Raw genomic sequence first — 26,626 nt, 5'->3', positions numbered from 1 at the left:
GTTTTTCTGTGTTTGCACAATCACTATGCCCCTGCTGCTTGGGATAGAAAAGTAAGCTCTCAACAGATTTGGAAGCGCAGTGTATTTACTTTTCAATTTCATGTATTGTTAATACCAGTTAAAGTTTGTGTGTGGCATTAGCAAACTCTAGACATGCCTGCTTTTATCATTTTCCAAAAAAAGAAAACAGCCCCGCCATAAAGGAGGCTGCTTCTGCATCATTTAGAGGAGAGGTTAATATCACGGTCGTCCACGTGTGCACCACACCGCTCGTTAAGCACACGCAAAGATAAGGCTCTTTTCTTTCAAAGCGGCGGAACCGCCGGACGCAATCACAAAACGGTGAACAGATGTAACTTCGTGAGGACTGAGCGCCACTCGGTCAACGCGGTCAGAGAAACCCAAGTGACGAAACGGCAAATGGCGAACGTATGAGACCCGCCACGGTGGCTCAGTGGTTAGTGCGCTCGGCTACTGATCCGGAGTTGCCGGGTTGGAACCCGACCACGGTGGGCGCTTTTTGATGGAGGCGAAACCCGTGTGCTGTGCGATGTATGTTAAAGATCCCCAGGTGGTCGAAATTATTCCGGAGCCCTCCATTACAGCACCTCTTTTTTTCCTTTCTTCTCTCAGTCCCTCATTTATCCTTTCCGACCGAGATGTGAGATAGCTCCTGCACAATTTCCTTCCCAACAACCAATTTTCAACGTATGGGACAAGCGATAACTGCCCGCGACAACAACGGCGACAAAAGCAAGTTGGCGGCAATGACAATCTGACTGCCACCTCGAAGTGCCAGAGATCGCAGGGACCTCTACTGGCAGCAGTGAGGTACCGAAAGTGTGTCAAGCCAAGCCAACTGCAGCATAAATCCACCTCAATCCAAGATGCCGCCTTTTGCGCCGCCGAAAAGCCGATAAGATGGCCAACTTTGGCCCGCAGGCGACTGAAATTAGTCCGAAAAATCGAACTTTCGGACTTTTGATGTCCGAAATATCCGTCGTGAATATGTATGCGCTGAATATGTATGTTTGGGGAGACTGACGGTGCCTCATCGAGGTCCAAAGTATCCTACAAGTCCGAATTATTGGAGTCCGAATTACACGTCGGCTACTGTATTGAGGATGTTTCACCACCGCAAACTGCCGTCACAGAATACCGTGTTACGCAGTGTAGTGACCCTCTGTGAGTTCTTTTTAAGTCTTGTGCTAGTGGCCTCTGCTTTGCTGTTGTGTATACAGGAATTTCGTCACTAATTGAAAACATTAAACTTTCATCCTCTGCAGGAACTGACAATATCAACGCTAAAATACTGATTAATAACAAAGATATATGTTCATCTCTGTTGTGCTTGTTATTCGCTCAGTCACTCTTCACAGGTCAACTGCCCATAGACTGGAAAATTGGGAAGGCCGTTCCAGTCTACAAATCAGGTAACAAGAACTCGCCACTTAATTACCGTCCCATCTCTCTAACTAGTATTCCCTGCAAAATCATGGAACACGTCATCTATACCCATATCATGGCATTCCTTGATTCGAACAACTTTTTTCAACCTGCTCAGCACGGGTTTCGTCGGGATTATTCCTGCGGGACCCAACTTGCTACGTTCATTCACGATCTGCATGCTAATCTTGATTGTAATCTACAGACTGACATCGTATTTTTAGATTTTGCAAAAGCTTTTGATAAAGTACCCCATAAACGCCTCCTGATAAAACTTTCCCAATTAAATTTGCACCCCCATATTTTGAAGTGGATTGAAGAGTTTTTAACTAATCGTACGCAGTTTGTCTCCGTTAACAATAAGAACTCTAACTCACTCCTAGTAACGTCGGGCGTTCCACAGGGATCTGTGCTTGGCCCACTACTGTTTCTCGTGTACATTAATGATCTGCCTTCAAACGTAACATCTAACATACGCATGTTCGCTGACGACTGTGTACTTTATCGTGCTATTCTCTCCACTGCTGACCAATCTTCTCTTCAAAATGATCTCAATGCTGTTCAGGAGTGGTGTAATAAGTGGCTAATGGAACTTAACCCACGTAAATGTAATCTTTTGTCCATCAGCCGCCGCCGTAATCCTCTAATTTTCTCTTACGAAATATTAGAAGTTCCCGTACAACTAGTTCAGTCATACAAGTACCTAGGCATAACAATTTCTAGCGATCTTTCTTGGAGCTTGCATGTTACTAACATAATATCTTCAGCAAACAAGACGCTAGGTTTCCTCAAGCGCCATCTTCACCATGCTCCAAAACATGTCAAGTTGTTAGCTTACAAATCATTCATCAGGTCCAAACTAGAATTTGCATCGCCCATTTGGAATCCTCATCAAGCGTACCTCATCAATGCCCTCGAATCTGTTCAAAATCGCGCTGCTCGCTTCATTCATTCATCGTACTTTTATGACATCAGCGTTTCCTCCTTAAAAACAGCATCCGGATTATCACCCTTATCGCTCCGCCGTCGCATTTCCAGCCTGTCTTTATTTCACAAATTCTTCCACAGCCCTATGCCCGTCCACACTCACGCACCGTCACTTTTTCTAATTCCTTCTTTCCTCGTGCAGCCGCAGACTGGAACGGCCTTCCAAACAACGTTGCCATCATCACTTGCCCAAGTCTTTTCGCTGAAAATGTAAAAACTTTCCTGTTATTGTGAATCTGTGCTTTTAATTGTTGCCACCCCTTATGTAACACCCCTCTTTTGGGGCCTTTAAGGTAATGAAATGAAATCCAGAGTTGAGGGCAATCTGCTGTGGTAGTTTCAAGTGGAGATGGGTCAGTACTGCCTGTAATAGGGATCGGTTGAGCTTTTGGGCAGGTGTGCCAGGAGTGCTGGTCCGTTGCAGTGTGTTGATTGTGGGTTGGTGGCACCATCTGTGGGCACCACTTGGTGCAGAGTACCCCAGCTCACTCCTATCTGCTTGCTACACTAAAGGCGCTCCCTGCTGGACATTCTTTGTCATTTACAGTGTGTTTTTAGCTGTGTTGCAACTGAACGAGGAGATGTACTGTTTTCCCAGAATTTGTATCTGCACATCCCCAGGGCACTGGTGATGCGCTGCTTAATGACACACATCCACGAGATTCAGCAGGGGAGGCAAGAGAAACAGAAATAGAAATAATATTGCCATGCCCGCACTGCGTGACCACAATGGGCTTGTACACCTGTGACAGTGGGCTATGTGCCATGGGAACACACGGTCACGCCTTCTTTCCATCATCAACATCATCTGGAGGGGGCATGAAGAGATGTGTGTTGATGGTGGAGGACGAGCAGCTCATTGAGGCATGCACAACAAAGAGGGCAGAAGCCTTTTAGAGCATGGCAAGTGGGTGCAGTGTATTTGTGCGAGGTCGGCTAGCTGGCCAACCGTAAGTGTGAAATGAAAGTTGACGCGTTTGGATAGTGCTGTGGAAAATGAACAGCCATGCCACGCGTTGGTGCCGTGGCAGGCTTTTGGCTGAACTGGTCTTGTGGTTGCGTGCAGGTGTGCCTGGAGCGTAAGCCCCTGCGGTTTGCCGCCGAGCGGCTGCGTTCCTTGCTGCGCACCCTGGAGGTGTCTGACCCCACCAACTATGGTCCCCTGGTGCGGCTGTGCCACTTCTCCAGCCTGGTCAGCACCTACACCAAGGGTGAGTTCAGCATCCACCTTTGCCCTTTCCCTGTTTACCACACGGGGCCGGATGTGTCAGCAGTAGGCATCAGTACTACAGTTGAACCCCGCAATAACGAAAACCGCAAGTACGAATTTCTCAACCGAACGAAATATTTTCATGGACGCTCATAAGATTCAATGCATTTAATTTCTCTCAACAACGAAACGCTTTCCGACTTCCGTCTCACAACAACGAAGGTTTCTGAAGTAGCAGACCACATGTTTTCTTCAGTCGTAAGCCATAACAGGAAAATAAAGTGCTGGAATGCGTTTTAGTACACTGCTTTTAACATTTTCAACGCTTCAGCACTACCAGCAAGCACATTTACAAACGCGGCCATGTTTGTTTACAAGTTGCTGATGATGATGACTGCGCACCTGTCATATGAAAAAAAAGAAAGCCATTTTTGGCGGGCTCTTATTTGTTGCGAATCGGTTCAAACGGGCACAGCTGTATCGTCATCGCGGATGTTTGTGTTGGTTGCAGCCCAGCAGGCCACACATCCTTTGTTTTCTTTCTGTCTGGCGTGTCGACGTGCTGAGAAGATGCCTCCTGCGACCAAAAAGCGGAAGTTTCTGACACTTCAGGAAAAGGCGGAACTCATCGCTCAAGTTACTAAAAGAAGAAAATGAATATTGCGCAAGAGTTTGGAATTCCGTGCAGTTCTCTGTCGACGATATTGAAGTGCAAAGGCAGCATCTTGGCTGCTGTGGAGAATGGAGCACGTGCGCAGCACAAGATGGTGACAACGCCGACTTTTAGATGTCGACAAGGCTGTGTATGCCTGGTTTTTGGAACAGAGAGCAAACAAGGTGCCACTGTCTGGAATCTTGGTGCAGCAAAAAGCCCTCGGCTTCACGTGCCAACTAGGGCACAACACTTCTAAGGCTAGTGCCGGTTGGCTGAGCCGTTTTAAGGCACGGCATAACATTGTTGCCAAAGTACTCTCAGGTGAATCAGCATCAAGTTGGATGCGAAACACGTACGAAGACATCAAAGCCGCATACAAGCCCTGCGACATTTACAACGCCGACGAGACTGGCTTGTTCTGCCAGATGCTGCCATCAAAGACACTGGAGCTGAAAGGGCAATGATGCCATTGCGGGAAGCACAGCAAGAAACGCGTTACCATATTGCTGTGCTCCAACATGGACTGCTCGGATAAGCATCCGCTCCTCGTCATCAGCTGAAGCAAAAAGCCTCGTTGCTTTAAGGGCAATCGCAGGCTGCCCGGGCATTACACAGCCAACCACAAGTCATGGATGACCCGCGCCATCTTTGGGAGTTGTCTGGACGCATTTGATGGTGACATGCGAAAAGCAGGAAGGTTTGTGTGCCTGTTCTTGGATAACTGCAGTGCGCATCACGATGACACGACTCTGACAAACGCCCGCCTGATATTTTTCCCCCCGAACTGTACCTCCATGATTCAGCCGTAGACCAAGGTGTGATACATAGTGCGAAGTGTACATACCGAGGGAGGCTTCTTCAACGGCTGCTATTGAACATCGAGATGAAGCGCCTGTAAGAAGTGGATTTGTTTATGGCCCTGGAAATGGTGGCCACGGCGTGGATAGCAACAAGAGCAACCATTATTCGGAACTTGTTCCAGCACACGGGGTTCGCTACTGAGCAGCTCGCCGCATCACCAGGGTCGCAGCTGCCAGAAGAATAGGCCGCACTGGTCAGCGCATGGCAGGAACTGCGCGGTGTCGACGAGACTGTGCTGGAGGCATTGGACGACTTCCTCTTTGTGGATGAAGATGTAATTGTGCATGAGGAATTGACAGATGACGCCATCGTCAAGAATGTGTGTGGTATGACCAAGGAGAGCGATGACGAAGGCGGCAATGATCAGCTCTAGAAAAAAGAGACATGTCCGCGGGATGTGCTCGATGCTCTCGACACCATACGTTTGTTCATCGGCGCTCACGACGATGATGTTGCGATGGAAAGCCTGCTAAGTTGCGAGAGCAGGATTTTGACGCTGCTGCAAACCAAGAGAAGGCAAACGACGATCACAGATTTTTTCAAATAAAGTTTCGCTTCTGCTGGCTCAGGTTCTTACTTAATCATCTGTACAGTCCCGTTTTCGTGATAACGAAATTCTCGCGAAAACGAAAAATTATCTCGCCCCCGGCAATTTTGTTATTGTGGAGTTCAACTGTAGTATACGCTCTAAACAGGCCTATGTGGTAGTGGAAAGGGAGTATAAGCTGTCCTCACTCCCTTTTGTGCACACTAGAGGTGATTGTGCTTAAGGGGGTAGGCGGGGATCGCATTGCGAGAAAAAAAAAATTATATATCAGAAAAGATCAGAACTGGTATCTGTAAGGCCTTTTTAATTATACAATCCTGAAAAATTTTCCCTGAAGATGGCCCAGAAGTGACTTTAAAAAATGTTTTTGCGACCGTAGGTAGCAAAAAAACTGGCAGAGATCTCCGTTTAAAATGGCTGATTTTCAAGCTCGATGCGCGATAGCTCTGCTTTTGTTCTGCTGCTCATGGAAGAATTGGTGTCACCGGAAAGCCGGTTTCACCGAAATTCACCTCCCGTTGGAATCACATGCCTGCGATGAAAAACAAAAGCACGAAAAGTTAAATTGCCATGGCCTCGTTCCACTGCTTAGCATCGATTCATCTTGCCTGTCAAGCGACGCCCAGCATGCCTTGCTTGTGGCTGCTGATCGGCGCTGTTTCTCGGGTTTCTCATGCTTCTGTGGCATGCGTGCACGTTTTTGCCTAGAGCTTGCAAGTCGGCGCTGCTGTTAAGTAAGACAGCACTTTGTTGCATGAGATTCTGTGCGCCAGTGAAGGATCGTCGCAAGATTAGATGAAGCACACGTGCGGAAAGTGGAAGCGCATGCCTGTCATTCCGAAGAAGAGGAAATGACCATTGGCAAATGAATTGGACGAAGCATGCACCGGGCCGGCATCAGCGTCTTGTATGATATTCATCGCAAAGACAAATTAGAGCGGCAGTGAAAGGTACGAGGATCCTGTGTGTTATTTTGACGCTGTGATGCGTCTGTAGCACAGGGCAGTTTCCAACATCTGAGGACGCCGACCGATGTGACCGATGCAGGATGGGCACGCGGGTTCATTCAGTGACACACTGATGTGCCGTAAGAGGCCGACTTATCCCCAGTGTCGGTGCCCGGTAACAAACACAAATACCTTGACGGTGCATAAACAGATATCTTTAGGTTACCGTGTATCGTGTTACCGTTACCGGAATACCGGGAGCACGCCCACCGCCAGTCTGCACATGTTAATTGGTCCCAATGCGGCAGGCTTGCGTGCAGCTGCCTGTTACCTGGCACCATCGGGCGCCTTCCAGGTGATCTGCGCATACGCGCTGACGGTGCACGGGCTCCCGATACTCTAGTAGCGGTAACGTGATACACTGTATGCTACAATTACTCAACTAGCCAAGGTGCTGCGCTGCAGTTTCGAAGCGGGTGAAGTTCCATCTTCGCGACAGCACTGCATGCGCCGCTGGGTTATCACGGTTATGACGAACATTTGTGTAGCCAGCGCTGTACTATATTCAGGGACACTTGTAACTCTGCCTTGTCGCCTTGGAAGTGGCCTAGAATGAAGTGTCCATCATCTGTGACTTGCCTCGTGGGGTTTGATGGTGGAGCACAAGCTCGCACTCACTGACTCAGCAGAAAGGGACCGCCAGAGAAAAAATACAAAGGAGATTGCAGGGCTGAATAAATGAAGGACAGAGATGTACGAAGGCCCCCATTGCCAAAGACACTTAACATTACAGCCCTGGGCCATTTTGATGAACATGAACTGCTTGTACAACTTCAGTGCCAGTCTCCTCAAAAAGTTGTTTTTCTACCTGACTGCCCTGCTCGCACGAAGCGTAGCTTGATAATGGCTGCACAGATTGTCATGTGGTTTGTTTCATTGCGCTTCCTGATAATTTTTTATCTAGTGAGATTCTTATATTATTGAATTACTTTCTCGTTTTTTTCACTGTCACTGATTCGACGTGATGATAATGAGTGCGTTATGCAAGCATGGATATAACATTCTGTGTAGAATGAAAACAGGCTGCTCAATATACAGTCGAGCCCACATATAACGGCCCCACTTAAGACGAACTTTCGTTTATAACGAACGAGACCTGCGTGACCGTCAAAATACCCATTGATTCAATGGCACAAAATCACATGTATAACGAAGGTCATTGAGCCCTGCTGATCGGTTACAGCGAAAGGACGGCGTAAACCCGGCGGCGCAATGCGAGATAACCTGCCTCCGACCCCTTTGTGCGCCCGCCGCGCAGTTTGCTGTCCCACGCCTCATCGCAGGCGAACTGCCCGGCCGTTTCGTGCCCCTGTCAAGTGAGCTACCCTTTCCCCACCGACGCCCCTTCCCCGCCCCTACTCGCAACTCCGCTCCCCTCTGCTCACTCTTGCAAATCGGCGCGTGGCCTCCACGATCAACCGCGCCGCCGCGGTTGCCGATCACGGAGGCCACACTCCCTAAAAGGCTTTTCGTGGGAGCCAGGAGGTGGCTGCACTGACACTCACGGACGGCCCTCATTGGTCTCTTTGCAGGTGCTGTGCGTCTGTATCTTTAGCTTGATTGGCTCCTGTTTGCGTTGCATGTCTACCCCATCTCGTGCTTTTGTCACGCTTGTTGGGGAGCGGACATTTCGTTGACTTCGTTCAAATCTCGGGGCCCTGGTTGTAATTCGGGATGGAGTACGGGAACACCGTGCCCATTTCCATTGTATTCAGCGGTAGAGGTGATGAAAGCGGCCTGGGCGGAGGTGACTTCCGCAAGGCAGGCTTCGTCTACGGTGTCTGATGCCGAGCCTGATGCTTCGGAAGATGACCAGCCCGGCGGCGATTTGTGGCAGCGCGTCGTCGATTCCGACATTGGGGGTCATGACATTGGTTGTACTGATTATATTTCTGTCGATGACGACGCCGGCACCGTGGAACCGTACACGGTCGAGGGCATCGTTTATGAAATGCGGGACAAGAGTGATGCGGAGGAATCAGATGAGGATGAAACTTCGGAGCCAGCACGCATAAGCGCGCCTGTAGCAATGGGCTACAGAGAGAGCCTCGGACAACTTCTCTATGCCAAGGGCCTCGGCGAAGAGCACACTTCTGCTTTAAATAAACTGGAAACCTCCCTCATCGGATCTGCGCAGCAAAAAAATGATGTCCATCAAGGTCTTTTTCGCAAAGAAAAAATTTTGTGTTTTGACAAGCAACTTTCTTTAAAGCTGCGGTCCACTTACTGTGAACTTTGGGATATAACGAACGGACGCCGCGTGACGCTCATATTTGTTATAAGCGGGCTCGACTGTATTTGGAGAATGTCATTGCATGGGCCATTCCTGTGGCTAAAATTTAAAAGCGACTGCAGGCTCCTACCATGTTTTGTTGTCGTGTTGGGCTTTCTGCAAGTTTGGTATAGTGGCAAAGCAAACCATATAAAAATTTATAATTTCAAAACTGTTCAACATACTTCAGTGAATTTTGTATTTAAGCATACCAAATTTCATTGCTCTACATAAAAATTTCACCTCCAATCCCTACCTTCCCCTTCAAAAAGCTGGACGTGGTTAGTGTGATGGAATGCACACAAGGGGCCGATTAAATGTTGCTTTAATAAAGAATCTTTAGCTTTTGATGCTAAAGATCCAAAGAGGTGTCATCACACCAAAACTGCAGCGATGTCTGAGAAGAGAAGTACGGAAAGCTGAGCAAGTTGGTTACTGTTATCCATGGTAAAACAGCGCGGAAAAAAACACTAGGACGGAACAAACACGACGACACGAGCGCTGACTTTCAACTGGTGATTTATTACGCACGTGTGTACATATACTATTCCCGCCAAACACTACACAGAACAAAAAATATTCAAGAAACACTGCGTCATCACTGAACACATTAAATCTACCTTGCTGCAAATGCATGCTCCAAACAGGTGATTTCGTGGTTAGCCAATGATAATGAGGGGTTGCTAATGCATGCTGCACCCCCCTTGTCAATATGATATGCCTCTACTAGTTCCCTTACTATCTGATCTTTATGTTTGAAGATGACGAATGTCTGATGAAGCAATGGGGCGCACGTGTGCTTAGGCTGCCTGCAGTGCAGCGCCAAATTCGAACCGGCTGCCCTGTCCAAAGAAACGGGGACCAAGAAGAAACACGTACACACACACAGCGCAGACTTCCAACTTTTCATTCGAAAAAACGCCTCGAGCATTCCTTTTTTTCACTCTTGGTTTTAACCTCGTTGGTATTCTGGTTTTGTGTCATTCATATGGTTTCGCTTTTATGCCCTTTCGATTATTTTTTAGTGTTTGCACCTTCATCGTTTACTGTTGTTACTGTTGGTCCCATGTCACATCGCTTTTTGCTTACTAAGTTTTTTCTTTTGCTCGTACAGTCAAACACGGATATATCGAACCCACATATATCGAATTATTGTCTGTATCGAACTCGGCAATTATCCCCTTGAAAATTCTGTGTAAAAGTATAGAAATTCGTACGTTTATATCGAACGATATTTTTATCCGCCATTGGATATATAGAACGCCGCGCGATCTCGGCACTCGCTGCACCCGCGAGCTCCGCGCCTCCCTTGAAAGGCTCGGAAAATGTGAGAGCGAGGGGGAGGGAGGCTCGGACTGTACTCCCGCTGTGCACGCTCTCCGACTTGCGGAACAGCTTTTTTTTTTTCTCTCTCTCTCCCAATGTCTCTCATCCTTCCCCCGCGTAACCATAGTGATCGGCTCGGAAAAGGTAGCCAGGAACGAAGGCGCTGGCGGCCTCCTCCTTTTCCCTTTTTTTTTCTTGTTGCTTTTTCACGAGTTTTGCTCAGCCAACCACAGCTCGTGCCTTTCGTACGTCGCTGTCGCCCTCGGAGGTCGCTGTCGCCTTCGCTGTCGCCATCGCGAGCGCTTTGTTGGCGGAAGCTGCGCACGTGAATTCTTGTGTTTTGTGCGCGTTCTTGTGTTTCGTGTTCAATATTGTTTTGCGTGCGTCTCACGACACGTGTGACTGGATCGTAGTGAGCTGACGCGGAAGCAATGGCCACAGCAAGCACAAGCAGCGTCAAGAAGCGCAAGAACCTGGACTTTGCGACAAAGCTGAAAGCCATTCAGCCTGTTGAGGCGGGCGAGAAAAGTGCGACGGTGGCAGACGACTTCGGGATTCCTCGGAGCACTCTAAGCACCTTGTTAAAAAACATGGCGGACATAAAGTCGAAAGCGGCGGAGCAACGAACGTCGGGAGCTTGTCGTGTGCGCGCTCCTGCCCACGAGAAAGTTGAAAAGGCTCTCTATGCGTGGTTTTTAGAGGTGCGGGCTAAGAACATTCCGGTGGATGGCCCAATGCTAATGGCTAAAGCCAAATGGTTTGCCGCTGCACTCGGTGATGACAACTTCGCCGACAACACAGGGTGGCTGCAGAGGTTTAAGAACCGCCATAAGATAGTTGGCAAAACCATTTCTGGGGAAAGCGGAGCCGTCATCAGCCAGGATATCCAGCAGTGGATTTCGAAGGAATGGCCGGAAATTTGCGCGAAGTTTTCACCCGCGCAAATCTTCAACGCCGACGAGACCGGGTTGTTTTGGCAGATGCTGCCCAGCAAGACGCTCGACGTCCGGGGCAGCACGTGTCACGGGGGCAAGATGAGCAAAGTCCGCGTGAGCGTTCTGCTCGCTGCCAACATGGATGGCTCTCAAAAGCTCCAGCCCTTTGTGATCGGCAAAGCAAGGGCACCGCGCTGCTTCAAAAACTGTAAGCAGCTCCCCGTTCGCTACGCCTTCAATAAGAAGGCGTGGATGACGCGTCAGCTGTTTACAGAATGGCTGCAAGCGTGGGACGCTGAACTGGGCAAGTCGGGGCGTCACGCTTGCCTTCTCGTCGATAATTGCTCGGCCCATCACACCACCTGCGAGCTCGAAAACATCGCGCACAAGTTTCTGCCGGCGAACACGACAGCGAAGTTGCAGCCGCTCGACCAGGGCATCATTAAGTCGTTCAAAGTCGGCTACAGGAGGCGACTCATTGATAGGCTTTTGGTGAACCTCCGCATGGGCACCGAGCTTAAGGTTGACCTGCTGGGGGCCATTCAAATGATGACGGGCGCCTGGAGAGACGTGAAGCAGGATACCGTGGCCAACTGCTTCCGGAAGGCAGGCCTCGTGACGGCCGAACTTCCCGAAACCTGCGAAGACGGCGACGGCGACAACGAGCGCATGGACGACGCGTTTCGCGAGTTGTTGTCCCTTTTCCCGGCTGCCGTTCCAGCCGAAGTGTCTGCTGACGATTTTGTGAACGTTGACAGCAATGTTCAGGCTGTTGCGAGCCTCGCCGACGAGGACATTGTAGCTGCAGTCGCAGAGACCCAGGCCGACAGCTCGAGTGGTGACGAAGATCGTCCGGACGAGGGGGCGGCTACACGCTCGTACTCCACTGCTGAAGTGGCGGCCGCGTTCAGCTTGATTCGCCGTTGTTGCGGCGACATGGAAGGAACCGGGCTTTCGCACCTGAACAGCCTCGATAAGATCGAGGTTGGAGTCTTTAATTTCATTTGCAAGGCGAAGAAGCAGACGAACATAAGTGATTTTTTTTCACGCAAATAAAGCATTACGTTGCGTCGTGTGTACGGAAATAGTTGTCATTCTTGAATGCTCCGATCGGTAGGTCATCGTCCGCCACAGGTAAAGTCTCTGGGCCTGTATTTTTTTATATCGAATTTTTAATATATCGAATTAATTCGCGATCCCCTTCGAGTTCGATATATCCGTGTTCGACTGTATTATATGGTTCGGCCGTGTGTCATTTAGTTTCAATGTCAGGTGTTCCCTTGCCTCCTCCTCTCTCCTTTTATCTAGGTAACAAGTGTATTTAGGCATGCATGCACACGCTTACAAATTGTTTTTTAGATTGTTTTTTTTTTCGAATTGTTAAACTTATCTGCTGTGTTGGTTTTTAGATTGGTTTAGAATGGTGGACCGGAGGTACATACTCAGCACTTCAAGGAAAGCATCAACAGATACACCGCAAACATTCCGGAAGCGCACTTCGTCATTGTCCTCACTTATACATTCCCTTACAAAGCGCAGCAAACACTCATGAGGAATTGAATAGTATAAATCCTCGACGTCCACGCTGAACACATGACAGTCACCAGGATTATTGTTCTGAAGGTACTCCAAGACGACGTCGGAGTTTCGCGTTCGGAGAGGGTCTTCAAAAGCAAGGGAAGCAAGCGCCTTCTGTAAGGAGCCGGAGACAACAAGCTGCCAAGTTCCCTTCTCCGAAATTATGGACCGAAACGGATAGCCTATTTTGTGGGTTTTAACCGTAAAAAATATTTCAAGCGTGCTGCGTTCCGTGCTGCATATGTGCTTCCGGTGCACCATTGTTGCATGGAATGACAGTGTGTTTATACAGCGTTCCGGGATATGCATTGGGTCTCGCGTGGCACCGCTGCTAAGTGACTTGTTCCTTAGCAGAATTGACAAAGCAATTGCAGGAGAGTTACCGGGCGGTGTACTGAAAGTACACAGATACGTGGACGATTACCTCGTTTTTGTTGAAAACGAAGAATGCACGCAAGATGTCGTGAACACATTTGTCAGAAATGGTCAAGGGCTGGCTTTCACCACGGAGACCGTTAACCAAGGTAGGATACAATTCTTGGATGTGGAGCTGAGACTTGAGTCCGGACATGTTTGCTGGCTGTATTCGCCTCGTTCCGTCAAGCCCCTACTCAGCTTTCAGTCTGGGCACTCTAAGCTTGTAAAGGATGGCATCGCCCTGTATTGTGTTCGCACCGCCCTCAACAAGTCGTGTGTCCATATCATTGAGGAAGGTGTGCAAGGCCAGATTTCTAGGCTTAAGGACGCTGGTTTTCCTGAGGCAACTATCGGAAGGTTATGCGAAAGGCTGATGGCCAAAATCAAATCGAAGCATAAGCGTGCTCCTCAGGAAGATGAGGTCACGAATCGCCGGAAGATTGCTGTCATCCCTTATGTCCATGCATTATCACACCGTCTGAAGAAAGTGGGGCGAAAATTTCTAGTTGATGTCGTATTTTCGTCTCGCAGAAAATTAAGCAACATTTGCCGAGCTGTGCAGCGTAAGCGAGAGTCCCTACTAGGAAGGAGGATTGGTGGTGGTTGTACCACAGCACAAGCAGAGAGGAGGGTTGAGTGCGTCGAAGGTGTAGTATACAAGATCCCTCTCTTATGCGGTGGGTGGTATGTTGGCCAGACTGGGCGATGTCTTAACGAACGGCTGAGGGAGCATCACAGTTCTTTGGACAGGGCAGCCGGTTCGAATTTGGCGCTGCATTGCAGGCAACCTAAGCACACGTGCGCCCCATTGCTTCATCAGACATTCGTCATCTTCAAACATATAGATCAGATAGTAAGGGAACTAGTAGAGGCATATCATATTGACAAGGGGGGTGCAGCATGCATTAGCAAGCCCTCATTATCATTGGCTAACCACGAAATCACCTGTATTGAGCATGCATTTGCAGCAAGGTAGATTTAATGTGTTCAGTGATGACGCAGTGTTTCTTGAATATTTTTTGTTCTGTGTAGTGTTTGGCGGGAATAGTATATGTACACACGTGCGGGATAAATCACCAGTTGAAAGTCGGCACTCGTGTCGTCGTGTTTGTTCCGTCCTTGTGTTTTTTCCGCGCTGTTTTACCGTGGATCCGAGAAGACGTTCTCTTGATTGGTCGAGAGAGGTCATGTGACCTTGTTTGGTTTATGGGGGTTTAACGTCCCAAAGCGACTACGGCTATGAGGGACGCCGTAGTGAAGGGCTCCGGAAATTTCGACCACCTGCGGTTCTTTAACGTGCCCTGACATTGCACAGTACACGGGCCTCTAGAATTTCGCCGCCATCGAAATTCGACCGCCACGGCCGGGATCGAACCCGCGTCTTTCGGGCCAGCAGCCGAGCGCCATGACCACTTGGCCACCACGGTGGCTCTCCTGTGACCTTGTGACACAATCACAACCTGCCCATTGGGTAGGGGCAGGAGGGTGGTATAGTAGGGCGGTTGTTCAATGCCCATATAACAAATGAAAATTTTGTAGGGAACATGAAATGTCTGTCACCTGTGATGGAGTGAGCTTGAGCCAGGGATTATCCCTACTACTGACAGTGGCTCACCAATGGCTTACAGAGTAGCTCACACATTAAGTGGTTCAGCTGTGACTTCAGAAAGGACTTTTGGAGAGTATATAGTATATTGTCAGGATGTCAGCCATAGTTTCTTTCCCATGATACACTCACCTCCCAAGATTGCTTCTGTAAACCTTACATGCTCAATTCTCCCAGTGATCAGGTGCTCTGGCACTTTATTCTTTTGTGTGGCAGAAAGTGAACCTCAAGGCCCTTCAGCTCACAGCTCTATGCTGGTGAGGAACTGAGAGCTGTGTAGCCTTGAGATGGTAGTGCAGGCGTTTTTCCGAATGATCAAAAGCATCGTTGGTTTCAGGCTTCACGGTGATTGTGGAGCCGTATGACGAGCGGAGTCCCGGTGTGCCCAACCCTGTGATCAATCTGTCCTGCATGGACGCCTCACTTTCCATCAAGCCAGTCTTCAACCGCTTCCAGTCAGTCATCATCACCTCTGGGGTAAGTCTCAGAGTGGGGCTACTACTTGTATATCTCGCATATTATTCGTTGTCAGCATTACACTGCTCACCCAAGGACGCCACTTCGACATGAATCAAGAGCATGTTGTATGCTTATCCGAGGAGGGTTTACTGGAATGACCTTTTTGACCTGTTTTTGTGTGTGTTTTTTAACGCGATGTTAAAGGCCTTCCTCTCCAGATAATCCAGTGTCGGCGTAGGCGGCGTCAACGTTGTGAGCAAAAAATCCCAACCATGGCTCTAGCATGTGGTCCCCTGAGAGCAACCTAGGAGGCAGGTGGGCCAGCTAACTCACGTGACCTCGCGGCGTCGCCACAACCTGTCCACCGTGGCAGGCAGCCGTTTAATCAAAGGCCCATTGCTCGGAGCACCTGCCATCGCAGGGCAGTGGCGCATCGCTTAAGAGGGGATGAGGCTCTGAAAAACATGTTTTTGATTTGTCAGCATATCCTGTTGAAACTTGGCACACAGATGTATCACAGAATGCTGATTTCAAATACGCATGTAGATTTCAAATATCTCACCTGGAAAGAAATTTGTGGCAAAATACCGTAAAAACCCGCGTATAGTACGAGGTTTTTTTCCTATTATTAGCACCTCAAATTTCCGCCTCGTATTATTTGCGGATCCGAACAAAAATTTCAGTTTTGCTCGAAGTTTTGGTTTCGTTATTGCCACGTGGTTACGGCTTGGCTTTGTTATTGATTTGTGGCTACGGCTTGGCTTCGTTACCCGTGACGGCGTGGCCAAGTACATCTACCTTGGCGTGGCTAGGGCTAGCGTGGCCTTCCTGACAGCGTACGCGCCGACGCATAAACCACGCTTCGCGAAGAGAAGGTTCTTTTTTTCTGCCGTGGAGGAGCACGATGTCAGGGCCACGAAAACAGTATTCGGCTGCTTTCAAGAGAAAGGCTATTTTAGTTGCCGAGAACATCGGCAACAGTGCGGCCGGGAGGCAGTTCGGCGTCACCGAGGGAAGCATCCGCGGATGGCGGCGACAAAAGGAAGCACTTTTCGCCTGCAGCGGAACGCGAAGAAGCTTTCGCGGCCCGAAGAATGGGTCATACCCAGAAATTGAACTGGCCCTGACGGAGTTCGTAAGAGAACAGCGAGCCGCACATCTACCTGTGAGCGCGGAGCTCATGCAGGTAAAAGCTAGGGAGCTTGCTAGAGAAACAGGTATTCCAAGCACCGCCTTCAAAGCGAGCAAGCACTGGATATACCGGTACATGTGCCGTGCTGGGTTTTCGTTACGGCGGCGAACGTCGATTTCCCAAAAACTGCCCGAATCGTTTGAAGAGCTGCTGGTGGCTTTTCAGCGCCACATTATTTCTTTACGGAAGTCCAAGAACTTTCAGCTAGGGCAAATAGGCAACGCTGACCAAACGCCAGTTTATCTGGACATGCCATCACCCCTCACAGTGCACGAGAAGGGTTCCAAACAAGTTTGCGTCCGGTCTACCGGCAACGAGAAGACTCGGGTTACGGTCATGCTATCGTGCACAGCAGACGGCCACAAGCTCCCACCCTATGTCGTGTTCAAACGCAAAACAATGCCGAAAGGCGAGGAGCTGCCAAGGAATGTTATCGTGAGATGCCACGAGAAAGGTTGGATGAACGAGGGTCTTGTCCTTGACTGGGTGAAGTCCGTGTGGTGTAGGCGGCCCGGTGCACTATTGTCCTTCCCGTCGATCTTCGTGCTGGACGCGTTTCGCTGCCATTTGGCCGACTCGGTCAAGAGAGTGTTACGCGATTGCGGCACTGAACTTTTCGTCATCCCAGGCGGAATGACTTCCCAGCTGCAGCCACTTGACGTTTGCGTAAACAAGCCTTTCAAGGACGCGGTCAAGCGGTGCTACGCTGAGTGGATGCGCTCAGGTGAGCCTGCAGTGACGCCGACTGGGCGGCTGAAGCGGGCATCGCCAGCCACGCTGTGCAAGTGGATTGTGGATGCGTGGGCGAGCATTCCTGCGGACCTTGTGCGTCGGTCTTTCAAAAATTGTGGCATATCAAACGCCCTCGATGGCACAGACGATGAGTGCCTGTGGGAAGATTTGTCCGACAAATAAATCTCCGAAGAAAGCGCTGTTGAGGATGAGAGCGATTGAAGTGCGGTGTCCAATTGCAATAAATGCCTTTGTTCGTGCTTACCTGGTTTACCTCACTCGTATTATACGCGGATAAATTTTTTTTTTCTATTTCGCGTCTCTAAAATTTCACCTCGTATTATATTCGGGTTCGTATTATACGCGGGTTTTTACGGTAACATCTCATTTCGGTCATTTCTTTACGGGCCTTTGTGATAATTTCTCACTTAAAGAAAGGTTTTTTAAGGATATGTAGACATTTCAAAAGCTTCAATGCACATTCTAAAGCTTTCCTTTTTCCTTTAAACATGACAGATTAGGAATTAGGCCAAGTGTGCTAATTACTGCCACATTGTTTTTCTTTGTTAGTTATGATCAACAAAATGACTTTATAGACATTTTATTAGCTTTAGGATGTGCTGTGGGCTTTTGCAAATCTCTGCTTATTCTTAAAAAGCTTTCTTTAACTGCAAAATTGCTATAAAGGCCCATAAGAAATGACAAAATTTGAAGATGTTGATTTGCCATATACAGTTGAGCCCGGTTATAACAAACATGAGCGTCACGCGGCGTCCATTCGTTATATCCCGAAGTTCGTTGTAAGTGGACCACAGCTTTAAAGGCAGTTGCTTGTCAAAACACGAAATTTTTTCTTTGCAAAAAAGTCCATCATGGACATCTGTTCTTGCAGCGCAGATCCGATGAGAGAGGTTTCCAGTTTGTTTAAGGCAGAAGCGTGCTATCGCCAAGGCCCTTGGCATAGACAAGTTGTCCGAGGTTCTCTATGTAGCCAGCCCACTGCTACAGGCGCGCTTACGGGTGCTGGCTCCGAAGTTTCATCTTCATCTGATGTTTCATCCTCATCTGATTCCTCCGTGTCACTCTCGTCCCGCACTTCAGAAACGATGCCATCGCCCGTGTACGGTTCCGCGGTGTCGGCGTAGTCATCGACAGAAATAAAATCATTACAACCAATGTCATGACCCCCCATGTCGGAGTCGACGAAGCCGGCCTTGCGGAAGCAGTTCCACACACCAGTGGCCGTCACCTCCGCCAAGGCCGCTTCCATCATCTCTACTGCTGAATACAACGGGAATGGGCACGGTGTACCCGTCCGCCATCCCGAATTACAACCAGGGCCCGAGTTTTGAAAGAAGACAACAAAACGTCCGCACTGCAACAAGAGTGACAAAAGTGCGCGATGGGGTAGACGTGCAACATGCACAGGCGGCAATCAAGCCAATCAAGCTAAAGATATGCACAGCGCCAGCGGAGAGACCAATGACGGACCTCTGTGAGTGTCAGTGCAGCCACCTCTTGGCTCCCACGGAAGGCCTGCTTGCACCGGCGGCGGTGTGTTTGATCGCGGAGGCCATGCGCGGATTTGCGAGAGAGGAGAGGGGAGCGGAGTTGCGTGGAGGGGCGGGAGGGCGATCTTGGGAGGCGCATCGGCGGGGAAAGGGAAGCTCGATTGAGAGCGGCACGAACGGGGCGGGCAGTTCACCTGCGATGAGGCTTGGGAAAACATGCCATGCACTGGGCGCACAAAGGGGTCAAAGGCAGCTTATCTCACATCGCAGCGCCAGGTTTACGCCGTCCATTCGCTGTAACCGATGAGCAGGGCTTAATGACGTTCGTTATATGTATGATTTTGTGTCATTGAAACAATGTACATTTTGACAGTCGCGCAGGTCTCATTCGTTATAAGCGAAAGTTCGTCTTAAGTGGGGCCGTTATATGTGGGCTCGACTGTATTTCCTTTCAGCTGAGATATTTGAAATCTGAATGCATATTCAAAATCAACATCCACGATATACCTGCATGCTTAGTTTCAGCAAAATATGTTAACAAATAAAAAAAATTAAAAACCCTCATACCCTGTTAGCTGGTGCACTATAGCTCTAAGAAGGGTATGAGGACTCCCAGGGATCTATGAAAATGAAGTAAAGAATAGATGATCTTCTGTATGTACCATATTTACACGATTTTAAGTCGACTCGAATGTAAGTCGACCATCCCCACATCAGATATCAGAAAAAAAAAAAAAAAAACTTGGACGCCGTTTATACTTGGCCTTTAATAATAGAACGCAATAGCACTATCCTGCGGTCTCTGCTTATCGCGAACCGCTATCGGCTGCTGCACGCAGGAGAGCCCATGGTCGCATTCCAAAACGATAATGTACTAGTCACTGGACTACTTGTCCACACTTGCGCCATCGTCCTCACTATCGCTGCCATCCTGATTGCTGCTGCGGTCCCACAGCTCGTCATTCTAACATAGTCGTGCAATGAAATCCCGCACTTCGCAAATAGCATCATCACGACATTGCGTGGAACAGCTGAAAATTTTGCCTAGCTGCAGCTGCCACGCCTGTATCACCCGTTGCGAACGTGGAACTTGCGAACAATGCAGTTTATTTCTTTGGCGCAAACAATGGCAGCCTTCTTGAATGTAGCCTTGAACGTGTGCCGATCGCTTACCGGACCCGGAGCACAAATGACAAATGACGAAGCACTCTATTAAAAACTTGTGAAACGCGGCCGGCAGTAGTCAAACGCGTCAGAGCCAAAGAGAAACTACGCGAGAGCAATGTCAGCTCTTTTGTCGGCTACCAAAACTCCCCGGCGCCGCTGCAGTTCTGAGTGGCGATGCTGCCGCGATTGGAACAGCAGCCCTTCCATCAACTATCGACGCTCCCTTGAACACCGAGTGCGCAGTTGAAAGTAAAAAAAAAAGAACCTGGAGGGCGCCTATTAAGAGTAGAACACGAATGAGTTATGGGGCCGCTGCCGCTTATCAGGAGACGCAATCTGTGTAAATACGGTAATATATGGGAATTAACCCACTATGCTATCGTGTCATACCCTTAATGCGAAGTTTAAGTTTAAGCACGATTTATCAGTTGATACAGCTTTTGCTGCTTCCAAGCAGATACTGAGGAAACAGACTTCCTCGAGAATATTGTGCACTTAAGCCAGCACTGTAAGATCATTTGCATGCTGCTTCTGTAACGCCATTTGCAGTGCACAGAGCTGCTACTGCGTTTCCTTTTTTTCATGGCGCTGTATGTGCTTTTCCATCCAAAATGTTCTTGACTGCTGCTCTCTCAGAACTTCTGTGAATGGGAATAGAAAGGGCCATGTTGAGTGGAAGGGCTGTGTTTAGGCACTTGCATTGTGTGCGAAATGCAGTTAGCAGTACAATTTTGATGCTGTCTGTGAATTTCAGTAAGATCTAATAGTACTTAGTACAGTTCATCATCACCATCATCATCAGCCTGATTATGCCCACAGCAGGGCAAAAGCATCTCCCATATCTTCAATGAACCCCATCCTAGGCCAGCTGCGGCCACTCTATCTTCGCAGACTTCTTAATATCACACACCCACCTAACTTTCTGCACCCCCTGCTGCGCTTACTTTCTCTTGGAATCCACTCCGTTGCCTTTAAGCACCAGCGGTTATCTTGCCTTCGCATTACATGCCCTTCCCAAGCCCATTTCTTCCTCTTGATTTTGACTAGGATGTCATTAATCTGTGTTTGTTCCCTCACCCACTCTGCCCACTTCCGGTCTCTTAACATTACACCGCTCATTTTTCTTTCCATAGCTCGCTACGCTGTCCTTAACTTAAACCCTTTTCATTCAGTTAAGCCCACTTACAGTAAAATCTCGTTAATTCGGACTTGAAGGGAGTGGAAAAAAATGTCTGAATTATTCGAATGTCAAATTATCGATTGGCCCCCCGAAAAATTCCAAAAGTGTGAAAGCGAAGTTCATTTCGTGGGAGCCTGGGCAATTGTTGTTTCATGTTAAGACAAAAACTGCGCGACAGCTGCGATTTCTCGCCATTCAATCAAATGTTTCAATTCGTGCACGCTATTGGGAGTGGCGGAAGCAGAACTGCTCCACAATGGTAAGGGCCTTCGCAACTTCTTTCAGCGTCCGAAACGGTAGTGCTGGAGCCTCTTCATGTGTGGTGTCGCATGTGTGTAGGCTTCACCACAGAAACTGCGAACAGCTCGTGACGAGTGCGGAGTTTCGCCTCGCTGGAAGAACGGAAATACCACGCGAATGGAAGAGAGGGAAGTGCGCATTGGTGGCGGAGCGGCAAGACACCTTCGTAAAACAAAGATCAGGAACGAGGCAATTGTTGTACCAAAAGGTGTGCGGCTTGACTGGCTTGCGGCTACCGGCTGCGCATATCAGCGCAGCTGATAGCCGCCGTCTCCGCGGGCTGGCGACAACTGGTGATGAAGCTTCGAAAACAAAACTATGTGTCCAGATTCTCGGCCTATCAACAGGAACCTGCCGACTGTCAACACAACTGCCTCTGCGCGCAGATCAGAGGGGTGCGGAAGACAATGTAATATGCAGTTCAGGCTTGTGGATGAATATCTGTACGATCGCCTGCTAAGCACGTCGTATCCCGACACGGTGCCCTTCGGGGGCCTGTCAAAATTGATTGATGTGAGCCCCGCGGTGCCCAAACAAACGAGCTTCCGACGCCACGGACTGCTTGAGCGTTTGGCGGGACTCCGGCGACAGTCTGTCTGAATTTCTGAATTAATGGGTACCGAATGAACAGGTCTTTACATGTTGCTGCAGCAGAGCTGCCTCTTGTACGTTTTTGGTTTCGGATGGCGGGTGATTTCCGATGTGGCACTGGACTTCCAGATAATGGCAGTAGCGATGTGTGTCTCGAAAATTGACTTCTGCACTAGTCCCGACATGTCTTCAGTCTGAATTAGCCGGTTTGAACGTGATTTCACTTCGAATTAAAGAGCGTGTGGTGCCATTGACTTAAGTACATTTTGACGGGAGGAAGCAGGGCGGCCGAATTATCCGAATTAATGGGGTCAGAATTAACGAGGTTTGACTGTATAACCAACCTGACGGTCACGTGGGATGTGTTCCTTGTGTCCGAAGTTCGTAGTAAGTGGAATTCCCATTTTGTGCAACTTAAACGGTCATGAAAACTAATGGTAGGTCATCCTCTCTGTCTCCGGTCATCGACAAAGTTGTAAGGATGCAGCGATGAAGCTAGCGCAGCGCGCAGCCTTGCAGAATGCACAATCTGCTGTCTGTGCACTATGCCACATGCGTTCATCACATGACTGCTATTCATATTTTCAGATGGCTGCCATTGGTTGATCTCATGAAGTAGTTTCGCTTTCAACGCTGTGCCTGCCTTGCAAGCCCCATGCTTCTGTTTCCACACTTCACTTTTGCAGCCAGCACTCATGCGCACATGATTGACCTTGTTGCCCGTCGACGCACACTTGGCTAACGGTTAAATGCAGTTTGAGTACCGGATTTCAATCCTTTCTTGGGGTCGTCGCAATCTTTCGAGGGAGGGGTTCATGGGAACTGAGGGGAGTTCTTCGGACTGAGCGATGTAGGTGAAGTGGGCGTTTTTTAACAGCGGGGGTGAACTTGGGGTGATTCGTGTTCGCTGTAGCTGAGTAAGTAGCGTGTCCTGGATTGTTGTTTTTATCTGAGAAGCAGTGCCGTTGTGTTGATACATACTTTGACGGTAGCATTGCCCTTGTTCGTAATAAACAAGCGTGCATTATAACCGTGGCTCTTATAAGTAGGCTCGACTGTACAAGCATTGTGATCACTCAGGCAGAGATTGTACTTGATGGTTGGGTATTCAGAAACCTGCATTTTCAAGCGTGCACTTCAAGTTTTTATTCAAGATGGCTGCTTTTTCAGTTTTAGGGCGCAGCTCTTTAGGTGCCCATTCCTGGGTTGAGTGGCGTGCGTCGCTGTCTGCGTAACCGAATGCAGGGGAGGGTGAAAGAGAGTGTGAGGAAGAAAGAGGAGTGCACGCTGGTAGTGTGAAGGCATGTTGTTGAGCAGCGGTGACCCACGGCGCCAGAGTAGCGTGCACAGTCGTCTGGTCACTGATGACATTATTCATCGGTAAGGCGAGCGACACATTATTCATGTGTCGCTCGCCAGAGATGGCGCCAGTGCAGTGCATTATTTGCCCAAGGTGAGGCTCATCAGCGGCGGAATGCTGTGTGTGCTAACCAGGTCGAAACCCAGAGCCGCTACCGTTCCACACTGCGTGTTCTGTATGCGGCCACTTACAGTTCAAGTACCGCAGCAGCTGCGCTTAAAAATCATCGGCTAGTTTATTTTTGTGTGTGTGTGTGTGGGGAAGCATGTTTTATGGTGTGTTTTGCCTCACAGACACTGTCTCCTGTGGAGATGTATCCCAAGATCCTGGACTTCCGTCCTGTGGTGTCTGCCTCACTTAGCATCACCCTGGCACGGCCCAGTATCTGCCCTCTGGTGAGCACAGGCTCTCTCTTTTGGTAGGGTGGCTCCTCTTGGCTGGCTCCGCTTGTGCTCTTGCTGGGTCTGTGGTAGTTGAACCTTTACCCAGGATGACCCCGCAAGGCCATTCTCATGTGTGAATGTGTCAGCGTTGTTAGGGAGTCACGTGTGACACAGTATTTGAGCAGTGTTCAAGAAAATAACTTAAAGTCGTCCTTTGTAGAAGTGCATAATAATCATAAATATGAGTGAAAAAATTATATAAGTGAGTGATGGCGTGAATTGATGATGAAATTACATTGAATTGTGCAGATTAGTTTGAAAGATGAGTACCATTGCTTTTATGCAATGAACTTCAAATGTTGTTGACATATGAACTTCTTGCTAAAATGCTAGTCGTACTAGTTGAGTCAACTCAAGGTGACCTTGACTTGGAGGTCATCCTCTGAAGTTGATACACAACGAAGTGTAGTGCCTTGATTACTGGACTGTCACTGTCCACACTGATAGTGGCAAGTGCCCATTTCGTTACCCTGTCATTGCTGATTGTGGCTGTTTGTGTGAGGCACCTGACGTGCAACTGCTCGGTGCCTCTACGGTGCAGATAGTGAGCAAAGGCAGCGACCAGGTGGCGCTGAGCTCGCGCTTCGAAACGCGCGAGGAGGTGTCGGTGGTGCGCAACTATGGGGCACTGCTGGTGGAGCTGGCGTCATGCGTGCCAGATGGCCTGGTGTGTTTCTTCACTTCGTACGTGTACCTGGAGTCTGTGGTGGCCGCCTGGTATGAGCAGGGAGTCCTTGACCAGCTGCAGAGGCGCAAGCTGCTCTTCCTCGAGACTCCTGATGCGGCTGAAACCGCGCTGGCGCTCGCTAACTATGTCAAGGTATTGCAAAGGTGTCTGTGCATTTTCAATGCAGGTGGTTGTAATTAATTCTGGGGCCCTGCACTTTGGGGCAGCCCACAGGGTTGCTTTGATGCATTAGAAATAGGTTAAGTACCAGTCAAAGCACTTTTGCATGGCTAATTTCCAGGGTTTGCTGCCATTATACTTAGAAACATGGAACTTCTCTCAAGTACCTTGTTTTCTCTTAGTTTCTTCCAATTTTTGCGATGCCTGGGTTTGTGCGGTGTTTTTTTTTTGTCTTTGGTGTCCTTCTTTTTGATAGACTTTCAGTTGTGACTCTGTGCTTGTGATGCGCACTATCTTCATATTGCATTGTATACACAATGAAGCTTAGATGGCTGTTGGGATGAGCAGCCTTTGAGTGTTTCTGCAAATCTTGATTTTATTTCACTGCGTCGGCTCGTGAGGGAAACTCATGTCCTGACACCTGCCATGTCTTAAGGGTCTTGTTCTTGAAAGCCTAATGGAAAGGAGCATTGTGAATACTGGGTGAATTAGAGAGACGACAACATAAACGCTGACTAGCAACTGAAGTTTATTCTAAAGGTGTGCACACAATGAGTGTAGTCGTGAGAGAACTTGTCAGTTGAGTCAGTGACAGTCACTGTGTGAAGGGTGAATGAAAAGGATAAAATTCAACTTAATTGAGAAGGTTTAAAAGCTACTGTAAGATGAGTAACAGGGGCAACAGCCATAACAGAGGTTCGTTTCTGTTATACGAGGCCATCTAACTTGTACTGCAGTGGCCTTGTATTGAGAGCTCTAAAGCGGGCACACCTTGTCCGGTGCGGTGCAGGCATGCGAGAATGGCCGGGGGGCTGTGCTTCTGTCCGTGGCCCGAGGCAAGGTGTCCGAAGGAGTGGATTTTGGTGAGTGGCCTGTGCATGCAAGGCCTAACCTCCTCCTTACGAGAGTGAGTTGCATCCCTCCCCTCCTCATGCAGACCACCACCTGGGCCGTGCCGTGCTCATGTTTGGCATCCCCTTTGTCTACACCCAGAGCAGGATACTCAGGGTGAGTGGGGCACCTGGTGGGAGTGCCCAGACCAGGGGTTCTCAGGCTGGTTTTTTCGGGCACTTTGTACCTGAATTCGTCCATGCCTCAACCCTCACTTTTTCCTTTCCCAACAATTTATCTTTTATGACTGACTGCACGGCAGTGCTTTTAGCAAACTGTTTCACTGAGCAGCAGCCAGTAGTGATTATTTGAGTTTTGGCATTTCATGCTCTTTATGGCATGCATGGCAGGAAGGAAAAGGGACGGAAGCCTAGACACTCGGGCTTCTTCAGCACCCTTTGAATGCCACGGGTGGTTATGTGCCAGCTTAGTTATGGGTGCCACTGTTAGCACAGGTGTGGGCAGGTCCTTAGACTGCGGCTCACTTACTGCTTTAACTGTTGTGTAGAACGGTTGACTGTGGTCTTGAATCAACCGAAATCACCATTGACAATTTCCCTCATTGTGGTATGCAGTGAGAAGATGCATGTTTAAAGGGTCACTTAGGACAGCTCCATTTGATTATTAATATGGAAGCATTAGATGGCTCATTGAGAAAAAAAAAACCTGTGTCACCCTACACGAAACTTTGTGATCTGGGAAAAATACATAAAAAGTTGGAATGTTGTATAGGTTGATGAACAGAAGCTTCAAGCCGAAACATTCAACTAAGGCAGTCGGAACACATATCAGCAGAAGAACACATATCAGTCAAGTGGGAGCGGTGCGAGGAATTTGCTGCTGGAGATGGCACACTTGTGTGCCAAGCACAAATTTGATGCCTCATCCCAAGGAATACGTGATAGAGTAAGCGAGACATGCAAGCCTTCATGCCATTCTAGCAGCAACATTCAGCAGACACACTGAACGTCTGCAGCAGTAGTGTTACGTGTTTATGGAAAGCTTGGCGGTTACTGTTGCATGCTCTTCACTGCTTTCGTCAGCATATTACTTGCTTTTTGGCCACATCACACCCACCTGTTGGCATGCAATTTTTTGATGCTGGT

The 26,626-nt window shown here is 48.8% G+C and overlaps 1 protein-coding gene across 1 annotated transcript in view; it reads left to right on the top strand.

The window, feature by feature from the left end:
• Xpd (general transcription and DNA repair factor IIH helicase subunit Xpd) overlaps positions 1–26,626 on the top strand; it is a 71,405-nt gene that overhangs the window by 22,631 nt on the left and 22,148 nt on the right. Inside the window, exons 14-19 of the mRNA XM_077664816.1 lie at positions 3,500–3,644; positions 15,185–15,324; positions 23,633–23,734; positions 24,324–24,602; positions 25,420–25,492; positions 25,567–25,637. Of these exons, the coding sequence (XP_077520942.1) occupies positions 3,500–3,644; positions 15,185–15,324; positions 23,633–23,734; positions 24,324–24,602; positions 25,420–25,492; positions 25,567–25,637 (810 nt within the window). The remainder of the gene's footprint in view (positions 1–3,499; positions 3,645–15,184; positions 15,325–23,632; positions 23,735–24,323; positions 24,603–25,419; positions 25,493–25,566; positions 25,638–26,626) is intronic.

This window comes from Amblyomma americanum, chromosome 5 (genome assembly GCF_052857255.1).
Source record: "Amblyomma americanum isolate KBUSLIRL-KWMA chromosome 5, ASM5285725v1, whole genome shotgun sequence".
In the NCBI taxonomy this organism is placed as follows: Eukaryota; Metazoa; Arthropoda; class Arachnida; order Ixodida; family Ixodidae; genus Amblyomma; species Amblyomma americanum.
Note: the sequence above shows the minus strand (reverse complement) of the source record. Positions and strands in the feature narration are given on the sequence as shown.